Here is a 14,744-nt window from a genome sequence, read left to right as displayed (position 1 = left end):
TTTATCCCTAATATTCTTTGTTATGAAGTCGTCTTCGTCTGAAATTAATACAACTACTCCAGCTTCCCTCTGATTACTGCCAGCATGGCATATCCTTCTCTAGCTACCCGAGTCTTTATGTTTAAAGGGAGTTTCTCGTAGACAACATATAGACGAGTCTCTTTTTTATCCACGCTCACAATCTCTATCTTTTCATTGGCGTATTTAGACCATTCCCATTTAAGTGATTATGATACGGCTAGATTCCTATCTACCATGTTTGTAACTGTTTTCTATTTGTTAACAATTGTTCTTTGCTTCTCCTCTCACCTCTCTTCTGCCTTTTCTAATAATTTAATATTCTTCATGATTCCATTTTATCTCCTAAGTGTATCAATTATACTTGTTTTAATGTTAATGGTTATGCTACAGTTTCCAGTATACATTTACAACTAATCTAATTCCACCTTCAAATAACACTATGCCGTTATATATGCAGTCTAACACTTTATACTGGAAAATGCCCAGTTCCTCCCTGGCTTCCCTTCATTCATTTCACCTGTGCATATGCGATCATTACTCAACACATTGTTATTATTATTACTTTAAATAAAGTTATCTTCAGGGGCGCCTGGGTGGCTCAGTCGTTAAGCGTCTGCCTTCGGCTCAAGTCGTGATCCCAGGGTCCTGGGATCGAGCCCCGCATCGGGCTCCCTGCTCGGCAGGAGGCCTGCTTCTCCCTCTCCCACTCCCCCTGCTTGTGTTCCCTCTCTTGCTGTGTCTCTCTCTGTCAAATAAATAAATAAAATCTTTAAAAAATAAATAAAGTTATCTTTAGATTAAGAATAAGAAAAACCCAAGTTTTATTCTACCTTCCTTTATTCCTTCTCTGAAGATCTTCCTTTCTTTATGTAGGTCCAGGTTTCTGACCTCTATCATTTTCCTTCTCCCTGAAGCACTTCTCTTAACGTGTCTTGCAAGGCAAGTCTGTGGGCAATAAATTCTCTCCGGTTTTACTTGCCTGAGAAAGTCTTTATTTCTCATTCAGTCTTTTTTTTTTTTTTTAAGATTTTTTTATTTATTTGACAGAGAGAGACACAGCGAGAGAAGGAACACAAGCAGGGGGGAGTGGGAGAGGGAGAAGCAGGCTTCCCATGGAGCAGGGAGCCCGATGTGGGGCTCGATCCCAGGACCCTGGGATCATGACCTCAGCCGAAGGCAGACACTTAATGATTGAGCCACCCAGGTGCCCCTCTCGTTCAGTTTTGAAAGATAATTTCTTGCAGCTAGAATTCGAGTTTGGTGGGTTTTTCTTTCATCAATTTAAATATTTCAATCCAGGGGCACCTGGGTGGCTCAGTCAGTTAAGCATCCTACTCTTGATCTCAACTCAGGTCTTAATCTCAGGGTCATGAGTTCAAGCCCCAGCATGGAGCCTACTTAATAATTATTTATTAGTTTTTAATAATTAATTTCAATCCAGTCTTTCTCGCTTACATGGCTTCTGAAGAGAAGTCTGCTGTAATTATTACCTTTGTTTCTCTATAGGAAAGGTATTTTTCCCCTCTTGGCTTCTTTCAACATTTTTTTTGACTCTGGTTATCTGCAGTTTGAACACGATATGCCTAAGTATAGTTTTGTGTCATTGTATTTTGCTGGTCCTTACGCCATTTGGTGTTCTTTGAGCTTCCTGGATCTGTGGTTTGGTATCTGTCATTAATTTTGCAAAGTTACGTTTGCAAAGTTGCATTGTTACTTCAGATATTTCTTCTGCTCTGTTCTCTCTTTCTTTTCCTCTGGTATTCTGGTTATGCATGTGTTACACCTTTTGAAATTATCCCACAGTTTTTGGCTGTTCTGCTCTGGTTTTTTTGGCTTCGGGTTTGTTTTGTTTTTTCATTATTTTTCCCTTTGCATTTCACTTTGGGAAGTTCCTCTTGTCTCACCTTCAGTCTCATTGCTTTTTCCCCTTGTCTTTACCCAGTTTGTGGATGAGCCCATCAAATATATGTTACAGTGTTTTTTATTTACATCATTTCCTTTTTATTCTTTCTTAGTGTTTCCATCTTCCTGCTTATATTACCCATCTTTTCTTGCACATTATCTACTTTTTCCATTAGACTCCTTGATGTACTCATCATGGTTATTATAATAACAATTCCTGCCTAATAATTTTGACATCTGTGTCATATCTGAACCTAGTTCTGCTTTCTCTCTTCACACTATTTTTGTTTGCCTTTTGGCATCCTCTGTAGTTTTTGCCTAAAGCCAGACATGTTGTTTTGGGTAATAAGAAGTGAGATGGATAATCCTTTGCCGTGAGGATTTATGTTAGGCTGACTGGGAGTTGTGCAGTGTTTAATGCCTCTTGTAGCTGCAGGGGCCAGAGCCTTCAAATTCTTCTAGTATTTTTGTTTTGCCCTTCACCCCACCCTCCTCTTGCCTTTGAACTTTCCTAAGTACTCCTTCTCGGTGTTTACACCTAGAAGCTCTTCGGCTGTAAGTGGCTGTTATTACACTGAAGCCCTGTTGATGAGGTGTTAAGGTGGGAAGGGAAGTGTTCCATAATCTAATGATTAAATCTCCACCTTTTAATGGGCCTATGTGACCTTCATACACACTTCCCCATTGGTATAGCATTTTTTCCCCTTCTTAGGTGAGAAAGGAAGGCTGGAGGGGGCTGGAAGGGACACAGTGCCCTTTCCCCAACTTAGGTAAGACTCTGGAAAAGAGGGGGATCTCTGTTAGACCTTCACCATGAGAACTTGGTGGGATTTTTGGAGGTAAAAACCATGAAAGTATGTGTGGGAGTGGGGGAGGATCATCCCAAGACTGTGGCCTCCAGAAGTTTCTTACTCTCATGCTAGTCTACACTCAGCCTCCAGAAATTCATCAAAATTACCAGTTAAGTGTCTCCACCACTTCATGGCCTCAGCAGCTTCTGTTCTAGATAAGCACATCTCGGCTGTAACTCTCTAGTTTCACTTGTGTCCATATTTCAGGGTGGTGGATTGCCCTGCAACCTCAGTTCTCTAATGGGTCCAAGCAAAGATGCTGATTTTCAGTTTGTTCAGCTTTTTCTTGTAGTAAGGACAAGAGTGATGACTTTCAAGCTCTTCACATGTTGGAACTGAACCAGAAGTCCTCCACATATATCTATTTTAGCCCATCCTTTTAAGTGTATGTTTCTGTTTATTTTATAATGCACAGTATATGTTAGGGCAATCAATATACACATATATAATTTAAAACCAATACGAATATTTACATAGGGTTGCATGTTCAAAAATATTTTACTGATGGAGGTAAACAATAAAAGTTTGGAGTCACTGTGCGAACCGTGGTACCCAAGAACTGAGGAAATGGTCATCTGTTGCCATTTCTGGGACTCCATCATTGACAGATCCAGTCTCCAGGCTAAATTATAGCCAAAGGAAGAGCTAGAAATCTTAGGTCCCCAAGCTAAAATGACAGAGCTGGAACCATTTACCCTTTGTTCATATTAGCCAACATAAACAGGTCTCAGACCTCTAGGGGGTATTTACATAGTGTTTTTAAGTAAGGAGAGAGGGAGAAGTATGTGGTAGGGAGGGGTATCTAGGCAAATCAGAGCTTGTTTATGAATTAACCTTCAATAAGCTTGGTAACTGATCCTCACCAAACAGACATCTTTTATGAGGACAAACAGTTAAGAGCCTCTAGGCTGTGGGTTTCCTGGAGGGCAGGCAGGGATGATTTCCCATTTTTATTGTACCCTTAATTCCCCCAGCTCTGTACATACTTGGGGGCTCAATTAATGTTTGGTGAACCGTAGCTAAGGTGGTGTTGAAGGTAAATGTGGTATATTGGGGAATCTACTACTGCAAAAAACGTAACTCCATTCCAATACCTGGACCTCCAAATAGATGGACGAGATATCAGAGTAGTTACTGCTGCCTTTCCAAGTAGCCAGCCCTGGAACTAGTGAGCAGGAGGACGATGAAGCATGCCTCTGAATGCATATCCCAAGGAGAAGAAGCTATACCTGTAACAACGAAAAACTGTAGCTACAAGTTGGGTATTTGAGTCACTATATAGTATATTCCTTATAGCAGGGGCAGAACATCCAGTAGTCAAGGGTTTCAGCTGGCAAGTAGGAGAGGCCCAACTCAAATCAGCTTAAACAAACAAACAAAAAAGAAACAAAAAAACCCTCATAGAATTTGAATGTTCAAGGGTGATGTTGGATTCAGACACACCTAAATCCAGCCCTCAAACCTTGTCATCAAGACACAGTCCCTAATAGCATCTATCTATAGACCTATCATCTGTTTATATATCTGTCCTCACCTCCTCTCTCTCCCCCCATCCCCATCTGTTTCCTCTGAGTTGGCTTTAGTCTCAAGCAGACTCACTTCGCAAGGGGCAAAGGTGCCATGGCAGCTTCGGGCTGACCTTCTATCAGTTTAGCAACCATAGCAGAAGAATGTACAGTTGACTCTTGTGTAAACCGCATGGGTCCACTTATACATGGATTTTTTTTTTTTTATAAATCCAGTATAGTACTGTAAATGTATTTTCTCTCCCTTATGATTTTCTTAATAATATTTTCTTCTTCCCAGCTAATATTATTGTAAGAATACAGTATAGAATACATATAACATACAAAATATGTGTTAAGCGACTGTTTAGGTCATCGGTAAGGCTTTTAGTCAAGAGTAGGCTACTGCTATTAAGCTTTTAGGGAGTCAAAAGTGATATGTGGATTTTTGATTGTGCAGGGGTCGATGCCTCCAATCCCAGTGTAGACCAAGGGCCAATTATGTATTTTTTTCTCAATAGTTAACAACAAAAGTCTTAGCCGATACCTCATTGACCCAGATTTGGTCATGTGCCCATCCCTGAACCAATCACTCTCACTCACTAGTTGCCCCTACTGTATGTCTAGAGCTGGGTGAAGGGGGAAGCCCACCAGAAGGGTGTGATTTGACAGTGGAGCTGTTCCCCAGTGAAAAGGTGAGGTATAACCCTGGGAGAAGGGGCTATTTTCCAAGGAAGCAAAACACTGGGGAGACCAAAAAACATGTCCGCTATCCCTTACTTGGCTTCTTTTTAAGAGGAAGGAGTCTTGTAGCACCTGGATGGGTCAGTTGGTTAAGTATCTGCCTCAGGTCATGATCCTGGGGTCCTGGGATCCAGCCCAGCCTCAGGCTCCCTGCTCAGTGGGGAGTCTGCTCCTCCCTCTCCCTCGGCTCCTCCCTCACTGCTTGTTCTCTCTCTCTCTCTCAAATAAATAAAATCTTTAAAATAATAATAATAATTTTTTAAAGAAGAGGAAGGAGTCGGGGCGCCTGGGTGGCTCAGTCAGTTGGGCGGCTGCCTTCGGCTCAGGTCATGATCCCAGGGTCCTGGGATCGCCCCCGCGTCAGGCTCCCTGCTCAGTGGAGTCTGCTTCTCCCTCTCTCTCTGCCTACTTGTGCTCTCTCTCTATCTCTGTGTCAAATAAATAAATAAAATCTTTAAAAAAAAAAAAAAAAAGAAGAGGAAGGAGTCTTGGTCTGGAATAATGAGTTTTACCTTTTGTCTTTGTGGGAAATGGTTTTTAAAAACCACAATCTGGGGGCACCTGGCTGACCAAGAGCATGTGACTCTTGGTCTCGGGGTTGTGGGCTCTATCCCCACATTGGGCAAGGAGCGTACTTAAAAAATAATAATAAAATCTTAAAAAAAACCCCACACACAACACAATCTGGATGTTGATGTTCTCTTTATTACCAGATTGTTACTGCTTCTAGGTTTTTGGGGAGATTTTTTTGGTGGGGGTTGTTTAGTTGTTTTCAATGCAGAGAGATAGGAAATATTTTCTTAGGAAAAAAAGAAATCATGAGTTATATATCTAATTCAACTCTAACATTGCAGAGTTGTTACTTAAATTATTTGATTTTGTAATATTACATATTTTCTTTTATGGTAAAAAAAATCTTCGTACCTAATGACATTAATATAAGTTCTTATTTATCATATAGCATACATGTCAAAGTTTTGAAATAATGACATTATTATTATTATTTCTTATGATTCGTATTTCTTTATGATTTGGGTTTTTGACCTTAGGATCTATCCCAAGAGGAATAAAGAGTCAAAATACTACATTTTAAGTCACTTGAAATAATTCTTTTTATGTGTGTGGTCATGTCACCAACTTGATATGCAGTTAAGCTCCTTTGCTTCAATTTGCTTTCAGCTTTTACAAACTGTTTTTAAAAATTGTCTTTCTTGGGGCACCTGGGTGGCTCAGTCTTTAAGCATCTGCCTTCGGCTCAGGTCATGATCCCAGGGTCGTGGAACTGAGACCAGCATCGGGCTCCCTGCTCAGCAAGAAGCCTGCTTCTCCCTCTCCCACAACCCCTGCTTGTGTTCTCTCTCTCGCTGTCTCTCTCTCTGTCAAATAAATAAATAAAATCTTTTAAAAAAATTGTCTTTCCTTTAATTTTGGCTTTAAGAAAAAAAAATTTTTTTTTAAGTAGGGCTCCATGCCCAACATGGGGCTTAAACTCATGACCCTGAAATCAAGACTAGCAACACTCTACAGACTGAGCCAGCCAGGTATCGCTTGGCTTTTAATTATGTACAAATTTACTTGGTTCCTAAGTCAAAACTCTTTTCAGTTATATTCAGTTTTACTTCCATCCCTATTCCCACCACCTTATTCCCTCCTTCCCCCTATAGGTAACCTTTTTATGAATTCTTGATTGGGGTTTATCCTTCCATTGCATTAAGAGTTTCAGACAAGAGGTGCATGCCGTGTGACCTTAGCAAGACATTGCATCCAGTAGGAGGGTGAGATCCCCGAGTACAGGGAGCTTCAACTCAACACGGGTATATGGAGTTGTCATGGGGGCTGGCATGGGGAGAGAGACACGCGCAGACACACAAGGAGATACAGAGCGAGAGAGAGGGCTGGGTCACAGGGATAGCAAGACTTCTTCAAGCTCTGAGGAATGGTGTTAAAACCAAAACAAAGAATCTACAATTATTTCAAAATTTTCGAAGTTAAAAAACAAAGCGTAAGTCCTAGAAAGAAAAAACAAGAGCGCCCTCTGTTGGCCGCTGTTGGACTGCACATAATCTGTAGTTGTAAACTGCCGGCCCGGGGTGCGTACTGGGTTAGCTTGAGTAAAGAAATGTGCCCTGGGGCTCCCTGATCTCAGCTCAGGTCTTGATCTCTCAGAGTCGTGAGTTCAAGCCCCGAGTTGGGTGCCACACTGGGTGTGGCGCCTACTGAAAAAAAAAAAATGTACCCTCAACTGACCTGGGGGCCTGCAGGGCCCACACCAAATTTACTCTCTGCTCTCCCCAGCTCTCAAGTGCTACAGACCCTGGGATCTATGCTGACTCTAAATATCTATGTTACCACATCTTGGCAAGAAAGATCTTTATTTTCCTTCCTGCACTTATTTTCCTGGCATAGAAAACAACAACAACAACAGCCATGCTTTCTGTTGTCCCTTGCCAAAGATACGACAGTAACGACATTGCCCTAACTCTCAAGGTATATCCTCACGTAGATAGTATGTCAGTGTGTGGGAACAATGTAGAACAATGGGAAAAGGAGGCATGTTTCTGGCTTCCGCCACTTACTAGCTGTGTGTCCTTGGGCAAGTTCCTTAACCTCTCTGAGCCCTGGTTTCCTTATCTGAAAAATAAGAATGATAGTATCCAATTCACAGGCTGTTTTGGGGGCTTACCTGAGTGGTGTGTACAACGCTCCTGATGTGGGATGTCAGCACGACATTACATAAGGAGCCTCAATAAACAATAGCTCCTACTACTGTCATTATTTCCTTTCTGTTTCACAGGAAATTTGCGAGAATCCCCGATTTATCATTGGTGGAGCCAACAGAACTGACATCTGTCAAGGAGATCTAGGTAGGCAAGTCCCCTGAGATCATATCCAGCCAAACAATCAAGGGGTGATTAAAAGGTATGGTCCCTTTACAGGAAGTAAAGGGACAATAATCTGGTTTTGGTCTTAATGCATTTTGGGGAGGAGGCTTTTCTAACAGTACTTCATGCCCATGTATCTATGTGCTGGTGATGGCTTCATTTACTTTCTGTTCCTCCCACATCTCTCATCAGTTCTTTGCCTCCTGTCACGGGAGATATGCCTCGTTCCACAGCATCCTCCCTAGAGTCTCAAAGACACTTGCACACCCCACTCTGCAAGATAAAAGCCTTGCTTTTAACTGTACCCACTCCCTTAAAAGAGAGCTCTGAAACTCTGCGCACCAAGCACGTCCCTGGAATCGCTATGGAATCTGTACGCACACGGAGAGCGCACCTGTAACTCACTCTCTGTTGACAATGCCCCAGCGTCGCTCCATCTGAAAGGAGTCTTTCCATAAAGATGGCAGTTGCCACAGGATGCACGTCCAGTGTTCTGTCTGGGTGGTCAGCTTGGCTCTTCCACCAGACCTTCCTCTCAGGAAGTATTCTCTCCGGTGTGGACTGCGGGAAAGCTCTGCGAAGCAAAACTGGAGAGAACATCAACAGGCATAGTTTAAAAGTTGCGGGGAAAGAGCATCCAAGACCCAGTGAAACGAACTTGGCTTATTTGGCCCCAGAAAGAGAGGCTAAGGAGGTTTTCAGTATCTGGGTTCCTGCAGCCGGGGGAAGGCTGCCTACAGAGCCCTGGGCAAGCTCATAATCTGGACCTTCTAACAGAAACTGTTTCAAAGGAGAGGCTTGCTTCTTCTGGAGGGGGGTGGGACGTGGCGGGGGAAGGCGGGGGGGGGAGGGCTGCTGGCCGCTCTTAGTCTCCCCTCTGCAGGCTCAAGGATGCCCTCACATCTGCACAGCCAAACAAAGGCCTTGCACAACTTAACCCATCCTCCTTAGAGGGCAGCTCTGTGACTGCGAGTGTACCAGGCATGCCCCCTGGGCATTGTCTCTCTCTCTCTCTCTCTCTCTCACACACACACACACACACACATATAGCAAAATGACTACACACCATGCTCTGCCAGAGAGGAAGTTCAGGGAATAAGAAAATATCCCCACTTCATTCCATTGTGAGCAATGTCTTCGTGCCCCTGTAAGCTGGTTGCCGGGCAGCTGCCCAACCGGCTTTCCTTCCAGTACCAACGGGCTTGGCCGATGGCTCTCAGATGCTCAGGCTCCCCCGAAGGGGAGAAATGCACTCACGTTGCAAAGGTCTGGGCAGTGCAGATTTCATACGGGTGTTAGGAAGAATGACCCAATGTTGACCTACTGCTCTGTCTTCCTTGAGGCCCAAAAAGGAAGTGAGCTTATATTACAGATGGAGGAATTGCCTACAGCCTACAGGAAAACCTGTCAGAAGGGAGTAGGTTACCCTGACCGCATTGCCAAGGGACCGCTAGCAAACTGCTCTGGGTCGACACCTCTGGAAGCAGGACAGTGAACACTGAGTGAACTCGTTCGGCAGAAGGGTCAGCTGGGATGGGGCCTTTTTCCTCCCCGGACGTAACCCCTGCCCTGTACTTGCCTGCAGGGGACTGCTGGTTTCTCGCAGCCATTGCTTGCCTGACCCTGAATGAGCGCCTGCTTTTCCGAGTCATACCCCACGATCAGAGTTTCACCGAAAACTACGCGGGGATCTTCCACTTCCAGGTGAGGGAACTGGAGTGTGGTTAAGAGGCCCAGCTGCTGTCCACCCAGCCCCGGTCTCCTGGCCTTGCCTTCCAAGCAGCTTCAGGAAAGGTTCCACCCACACCCTCCCCGCCTTGGCCGTGGGCAGGGACCCCCTTAAGGCCTCAGGCCTGCGAGGAAGCAGTTGTTTATTTCTGCCCCCTTAGCCTGTCTCCCCCTGCCCCCCACCTTCCGCTGTGCCCCAGAAAGGCAGGAAGACAACCTGTTTGCTGGCCTGTGGGTCTATTTTTGCCTCTCCGGCTGGCTGGCTGCTACGCTATTACCCACATCCCTTCTCAAGTAGGTCCCAAGCTACTAGCAATGGGAATTCGTAAGGCCCTTTGGTTCACGAAGGAAACAACGGGCGCCCTGCGTGATTATGGCTCCTTTTCTTGTTGCCCTTTAAGGCGGGTCTATACGACCTCTCGCACTCCCCTTTTCTAGGACCTGGAAGGAAAGTCTGGTCAATCTGGGGACCAGGCTTCTGGTTCGGCCCCTAAATGAGTCTTTGGTTTCCAGACGCAATTAAACCACTGGAAATTTTCTAGATCCAAATTGTCCTGTCAGAGAGCCAAATCCTGGTGCTGGCCCAGCACTGAAGTGAGTTCCACATGTGGGGATCCAGCAGAGGCTGGGATTCTGAGGCATCGATCTGTTTCCAGCCCCGGAAGCTCCTAATGTCCTGGAACTGACCTGAATCATCACTTGGTGTACCTGCTGATCTTGTACCTCAGCACTGAAGGCCTCAGAAAAGGTCCCTGATCAGGTTCAGGTGCACGGTCCTGCTGCCCCCTGGAGCATGGGTAAGGCAGCCAGGTCCTCATTTTTGTTTCTCTCCTGGACCATCAAGCTACTAAGTATCCCTCTGATATTTCAAGGGTCTTATGCCTCGAGGGTCATACATATAAAGACCAGATAGATTTTTGCCCTCTTTTCAATAAGGGAGAAAATGTCATTAGAAAGAGATTAAACAGTATTTGGCCTTCTTCAATTAAAACCGATTTGTTCAAGAAAGAACAACATCCAGGGGCGCCTGGGTGGTTCAGTCGGTTAAGCTGCCGACTCTTGATTTTGGCTCAGGTCATGATCTCAGAGCCGTGAGATTGAGCCCCATGTCGGTCTCTTCGCTCAATGTGGAGTCTGCTTCAGATTCTCTCCCTCTCCATCCAGCTCATGCTCTATCTCAAATAAATAAATAAAACCTTTAAAAAAAGAGAGAGAGAGAACAACATCCAGAACTGGAATTAGTAGACAATGATCCTATTACAGCCAGAGTCTATTCTGGGCCACTTCCCTCTTCCCTGTCAATCTTTCTTCTTCAGCAGCAATTTCTACCTTGTTTGTCATCAAGAAATCTATAATCAATACTTCACCCTCACCTAGACCAGTAGTTCTCAACACTGGCTGCACATTAGAATCAGTTAAAATACCTAAAATACAATACGTAGACCCCACTCCAGACCTACTGAGCAGGAGAATGAAAATCTCAAGTCCTCAGATATGCACGGAGCACCTACCATCCCCAGGACAGGCCTGGACTGTGTGGAAGAGATAAAGTGGTAGGTACCTCACTTTCTGCCCCCGAGGAACTCACGGTCTAGTTAGACAAAGATACGCACATCCCAAACCATAAGAGTATGGACAAGCACCAAGGCGCAGAGTGGAGGAAGTGGGACTGCTTGTCAAAGAGACTCTAAGGAAATGTGGACTAGAGACACGTTTCCCAAAGGTGGTCTGACAATGTGACTCGTTGTTTTTGTGCAGTTCTGGCGCTATGGAGACTGGGTGGATGTGGTTATCGATGACTGCCTGCCGACTTACAACAATCAACTGGTTTTCACCAAATCCAACCACCGCAATGAATTCTGGAGTGCTCTGCTGGAGAAGGCTTATGCTAAGTAAGGCAACACTTTAGGATGTGAGGCAGGACTAGAGGTGGGGGGCTGCAAACTCCAGCCAAAGTCTTGTCACAAGAGAAGGTATTTGTGTGTGCATGTGTGTGCGTGTGTGTGTTTGTGTGAGTGTGTTCAACTGTGACCCAAAGTCAGAGACGATCGGGTCTAGGCAGCAATGGCTCAAACTAAAAACACTATATTTAAGAGTAGAATGAAGACATGTGTAGAAAATCTTTAGATTTAGCTTCCCATAGCGAGCACTTTAATTCTGCCTTTAGAATTAAAGGTTGGTGTTGCAAGTCTTGGATCTGAGCATTGTATCTCTGAAGCTCACATCCCAGGGTCTTGCTTGGCCCAACCTCCTGATCTTGCAGTATATTAATAAAGTCATGTTATCTCTCAACTTCGAAGCTTCACCCCAGCTACTACTAATGGCTTTAATGGAACCCTTCCTTAGGGTTTAGGGTATGGTGGAAAGAGAACTATCAGGAGGTAGGAATAGCTGGGTTCCTGTCCCAGTGCTTCCGGGTCTCTGGTGCCTTGGGTAAGCCACTTGGCCTCTGGAGCTCAGTTTTCCAATGTGAAAAAAGGGAGTCGTAGTATCCATCCCATTAGCTTACAGGGTTGTTGGGGGATTAGATAAGAAAACATCACAGGACCCGAGAGTAAAATTCTGGTGGCATGGTGCCTGGGTCATGTCTCCTGGAACCCTGTGATCTCAGATTGGTCTTCATTGTCTCTCCAAGGCTCCACGGTTCCTATGAGGCTCTGAAAGGTGGGAACACTACTGAGGCCATGGAGGACTTCACAGGAGGGGTGACTGAGTTTTTTGAGATCAAGGATGCTCCCAGAGACATGTACAAGATCATGAAGAAAGCCATCGAGAGAGGCTCCCTCATGGGCTGCTCCATTGATGTAAGTCTGGGGTGTGGGATGCAGGGCAGGGAGCTGCCGACTGTCAGGACGCCTGTCATGTGATGAACAGCAGCGCAGGGCTTCCCTCTGGGACAGGGTGGATGTTTTGTTTTAGGAAGTAGGCACTGACTCTCAACTTCGAAAATTTCTCAAGGAGGAAGTGTTCCTGGGGATTTTCACCAAAGAGATGGGACAAAGACATTCCAAGCCCTGGACTTAGGTAGAAATAGGTCCAGAGGCCTGCATCAGCACGGGCCTCCTGCGGTCAGTGGGGTTCAGCCTCAGCATGGCCCAGTTAAGCTGGCCACATACCTGGTTCTGGACCAGAGCCCGCCATTCCCCAAGACAGCCTCCCAGTCCCTGAGCTTTGGTCTTGTCTCTCTTAGGACGTGGGCTTTGTGTTGTAATCTGAGAGATGCTTGGCGAGCAGGCACGGCCTCGGTGTGGCAGAGTGGTGTGACCCGAGACTGGGGCCAAGGGGAAGGAGATGGTAGGCTGGCCAGGCCTCCTGACTTTCAGGAGACACACCTGCCCTGGAGACTGCTTGGTGTGTAATAGTCTTGGCACTTTCCATCACTGAGGAAGGGGCCCAAGCTGAATTCCTGAATTTCCTTCCTTTCCCCATACTCCAAATGGGTCCAAAAGCATGGGAAGATCAGTTAGCATTAAACACCCATAGATGAACATTTTCTTTCTGTATCACTTTTCTCCATCTTGTCTCCATTCACGCTGTTTATCTCTCCTCTTTTCCTTGTCTGTCCCCTTCCTTCTCTCTGTCTCCTTCCCTTTCCATCACCCTCCCTTGTTTGCTCTCGCTCCCTCTCCTGGACTGTCCTTGTCCCCATCGGGCGTCAGGATGGCACAAACATGACCTATGGAACCTCACCTTCTGGACTGAAAATGGGGGAGTTGATTGCGCGGATGGTGAGGAATATGGATAACTCGCAGCTCAGGGACTCAGACCTCGTCCCCGGAGGCTCAGATGACAGACCGACCCGGGTGTGTACACCTCCAGTTGTCAGGACTGACCACCCCTCTGACCTGCATGACCCGGGCCTCCTGGTGTTAGATTCCCCTCAGCAGCCAGTGCCTCCCACACTGACCTCTGTGTGGGCCTCCCAAGGGTCTGGGTTGGAATAACTTGCCCACTCCAAGGCTCCTGAAGAAGGTGGGAGAGACCGGGTTTGGAGGGAATCTCTGTGGGAGTTCCTTCACACCCGTGGTCCTGGCAGTTTGTCTGATAACAAATTAACAAGCAGCAATACAAGAGAGACTTCACTTATTTTAAAATACTTCTCCTCTTCTAATTCATTCAATTGTTCCTTCAACACATATTTATTGAGCTCCTACTGAGTGCCAGGCACTCTTCTAGTAAACATACAAAATAGTTTTTGTTCACTAGAATAGTCTCTTCCCTCATGGAGCTATATTCTAGTACTTTCGGAAGTAATGCACGTTCACTGAAGAATACTGCCTGAGCCATCCAGAAAAGCACAGAGGAAAAATTAACCTACATTCTCTCCCATCTAAAGGTAGTAACTCTAAGTATCTAGTATACATCCATCTAGGATTTTTCTTTGCATACAGTTCATCTAAATGTTTGTTTTTAAAATCTCATACTCTATGTACCTCTTTGCAGTTATGCTTTTCTCAGCTAGCTTTATGTTCTTAATATGCCAATATGAATTATATTGTTAATGTGTCTCCTAAAACATTTTTTGGTGGCCGCACAGTATGCTGACATACAGATAAGTTATAATTTATTAACCCAATACCCTATTATTGGAAAATTGGATTGTTTTCTCTTTCTTGTGTTGGCTATTATTTTTAAATGCTATCATGAAAACATCCTAAGAGATACGTCTCTGTGTGTGTTGTGATGATCCTTTGGGACAGATTGCCAGTGGATGATTTGCTAGGTGTGCATAAGTAATGCCAAAGGAGTTGTTTCAGGTGGTTTCCCAGGTCTAGACTTGAGGGATGTGTGGGTCTCCTGCCCCATCCCTTTCTATTCAGCATGATCTGGGTCATGTAAGGACTGAGATGTTGAAGAGGCTAAGATGCCAAAGAGCCCCGGCTCCACCCACATCCCTGAACTTGAAAAGGCTCACGATCGGGCGCCTGGGTGGCTCAGTTGGTTGAGCGACTGCCTTCGGCTCAGGTCGTGATCCTGGAGTCCCGGGATCGAGTCCCACATCAGGCTCCCTGCTCATCAGGGAGTCTGCTTCTCCCTCTGACCCTCCCCCCTCTCATGTGCTCTCTCTCATTCTCTCTCTCAAATAAATAAATAAAATCTTAAAAAAAAAA

At 45.2% G+C, this 14,744-nt stretch overlaps 2 protein-coding genes across 4 annotated transcripts in view; one reads left to right on the top strand and one right to left on the bottom strand.

Moving 5' to 3' along the window:
* Positions 1–14,744, top strand: part of CAPN3 (calpain 3) — a 47,591-nt gene that overhangs the window by 14,965 nt on the left and 17,882 nt on the right. For all 3 annotated transcript variants that reach the window (XM_036084632.2, XM_036084631.2, XM_078079486.1), the window contains exons 2-5: positions 7,818–7,887; positions 9,491–9,609; positions 11,392–11,525; positions 12,269–12,437. In XM_036084632.2, the coding sequence (XP_035940525.1) occupies positions 7,818–7,887; positions 9,491–9,609; positions 11,392–11,525; positions 12,269–12,437 (492 nt within the window). The remainder of the gene's footprint in view (positions 1–7,817; positions 7,888–9,490; positions 9,610–11,391; positions 11,526–12,268; positions 12,438–14,744) is intronic.
* Positions 3,284–14,744, bottom strand: part of LOC144382897 (uncharacterized) — a 28,918-nt gene continuing 17,457 nt past the window's right edge. The window contains exons 3-4 of the mRNA XM_078079487.1: positions 8,300–8,492; positions 3,284–4,003 (exon numbers count right to left, since the gene is read on the bottom strand). Coding sequence (XP_077935613.1) covers positions 8,307–8,492 — 186 coding nt within the window. The 3' untranslated portion in view covers positions 3,284–4,003; positions 8,300–8,306. The remainder of the gene's footprint in view (positions 4,004–8,299; positions 8,493–14,744) is intronic.

The sequence above is a fragment of the Halichoerus grypus genome, chromosome 8, assembly GCF_964656455.1.
Source record: "Halichoerus grypus chromosome 8, mHalGry1.hap1.1, whole genome shotgun sequence".
NCBI classification, from domain to species: Eukaryota; Metazoa; Chordata; class Mammalia; order Carnivora; family Phocidae; genus Halichoerus; species Halichoerus grypus.
Note: the sequence above shows the minus strand (reverse complement) of the source record. Positions and strands in the feature narration are given on the sequence as shown.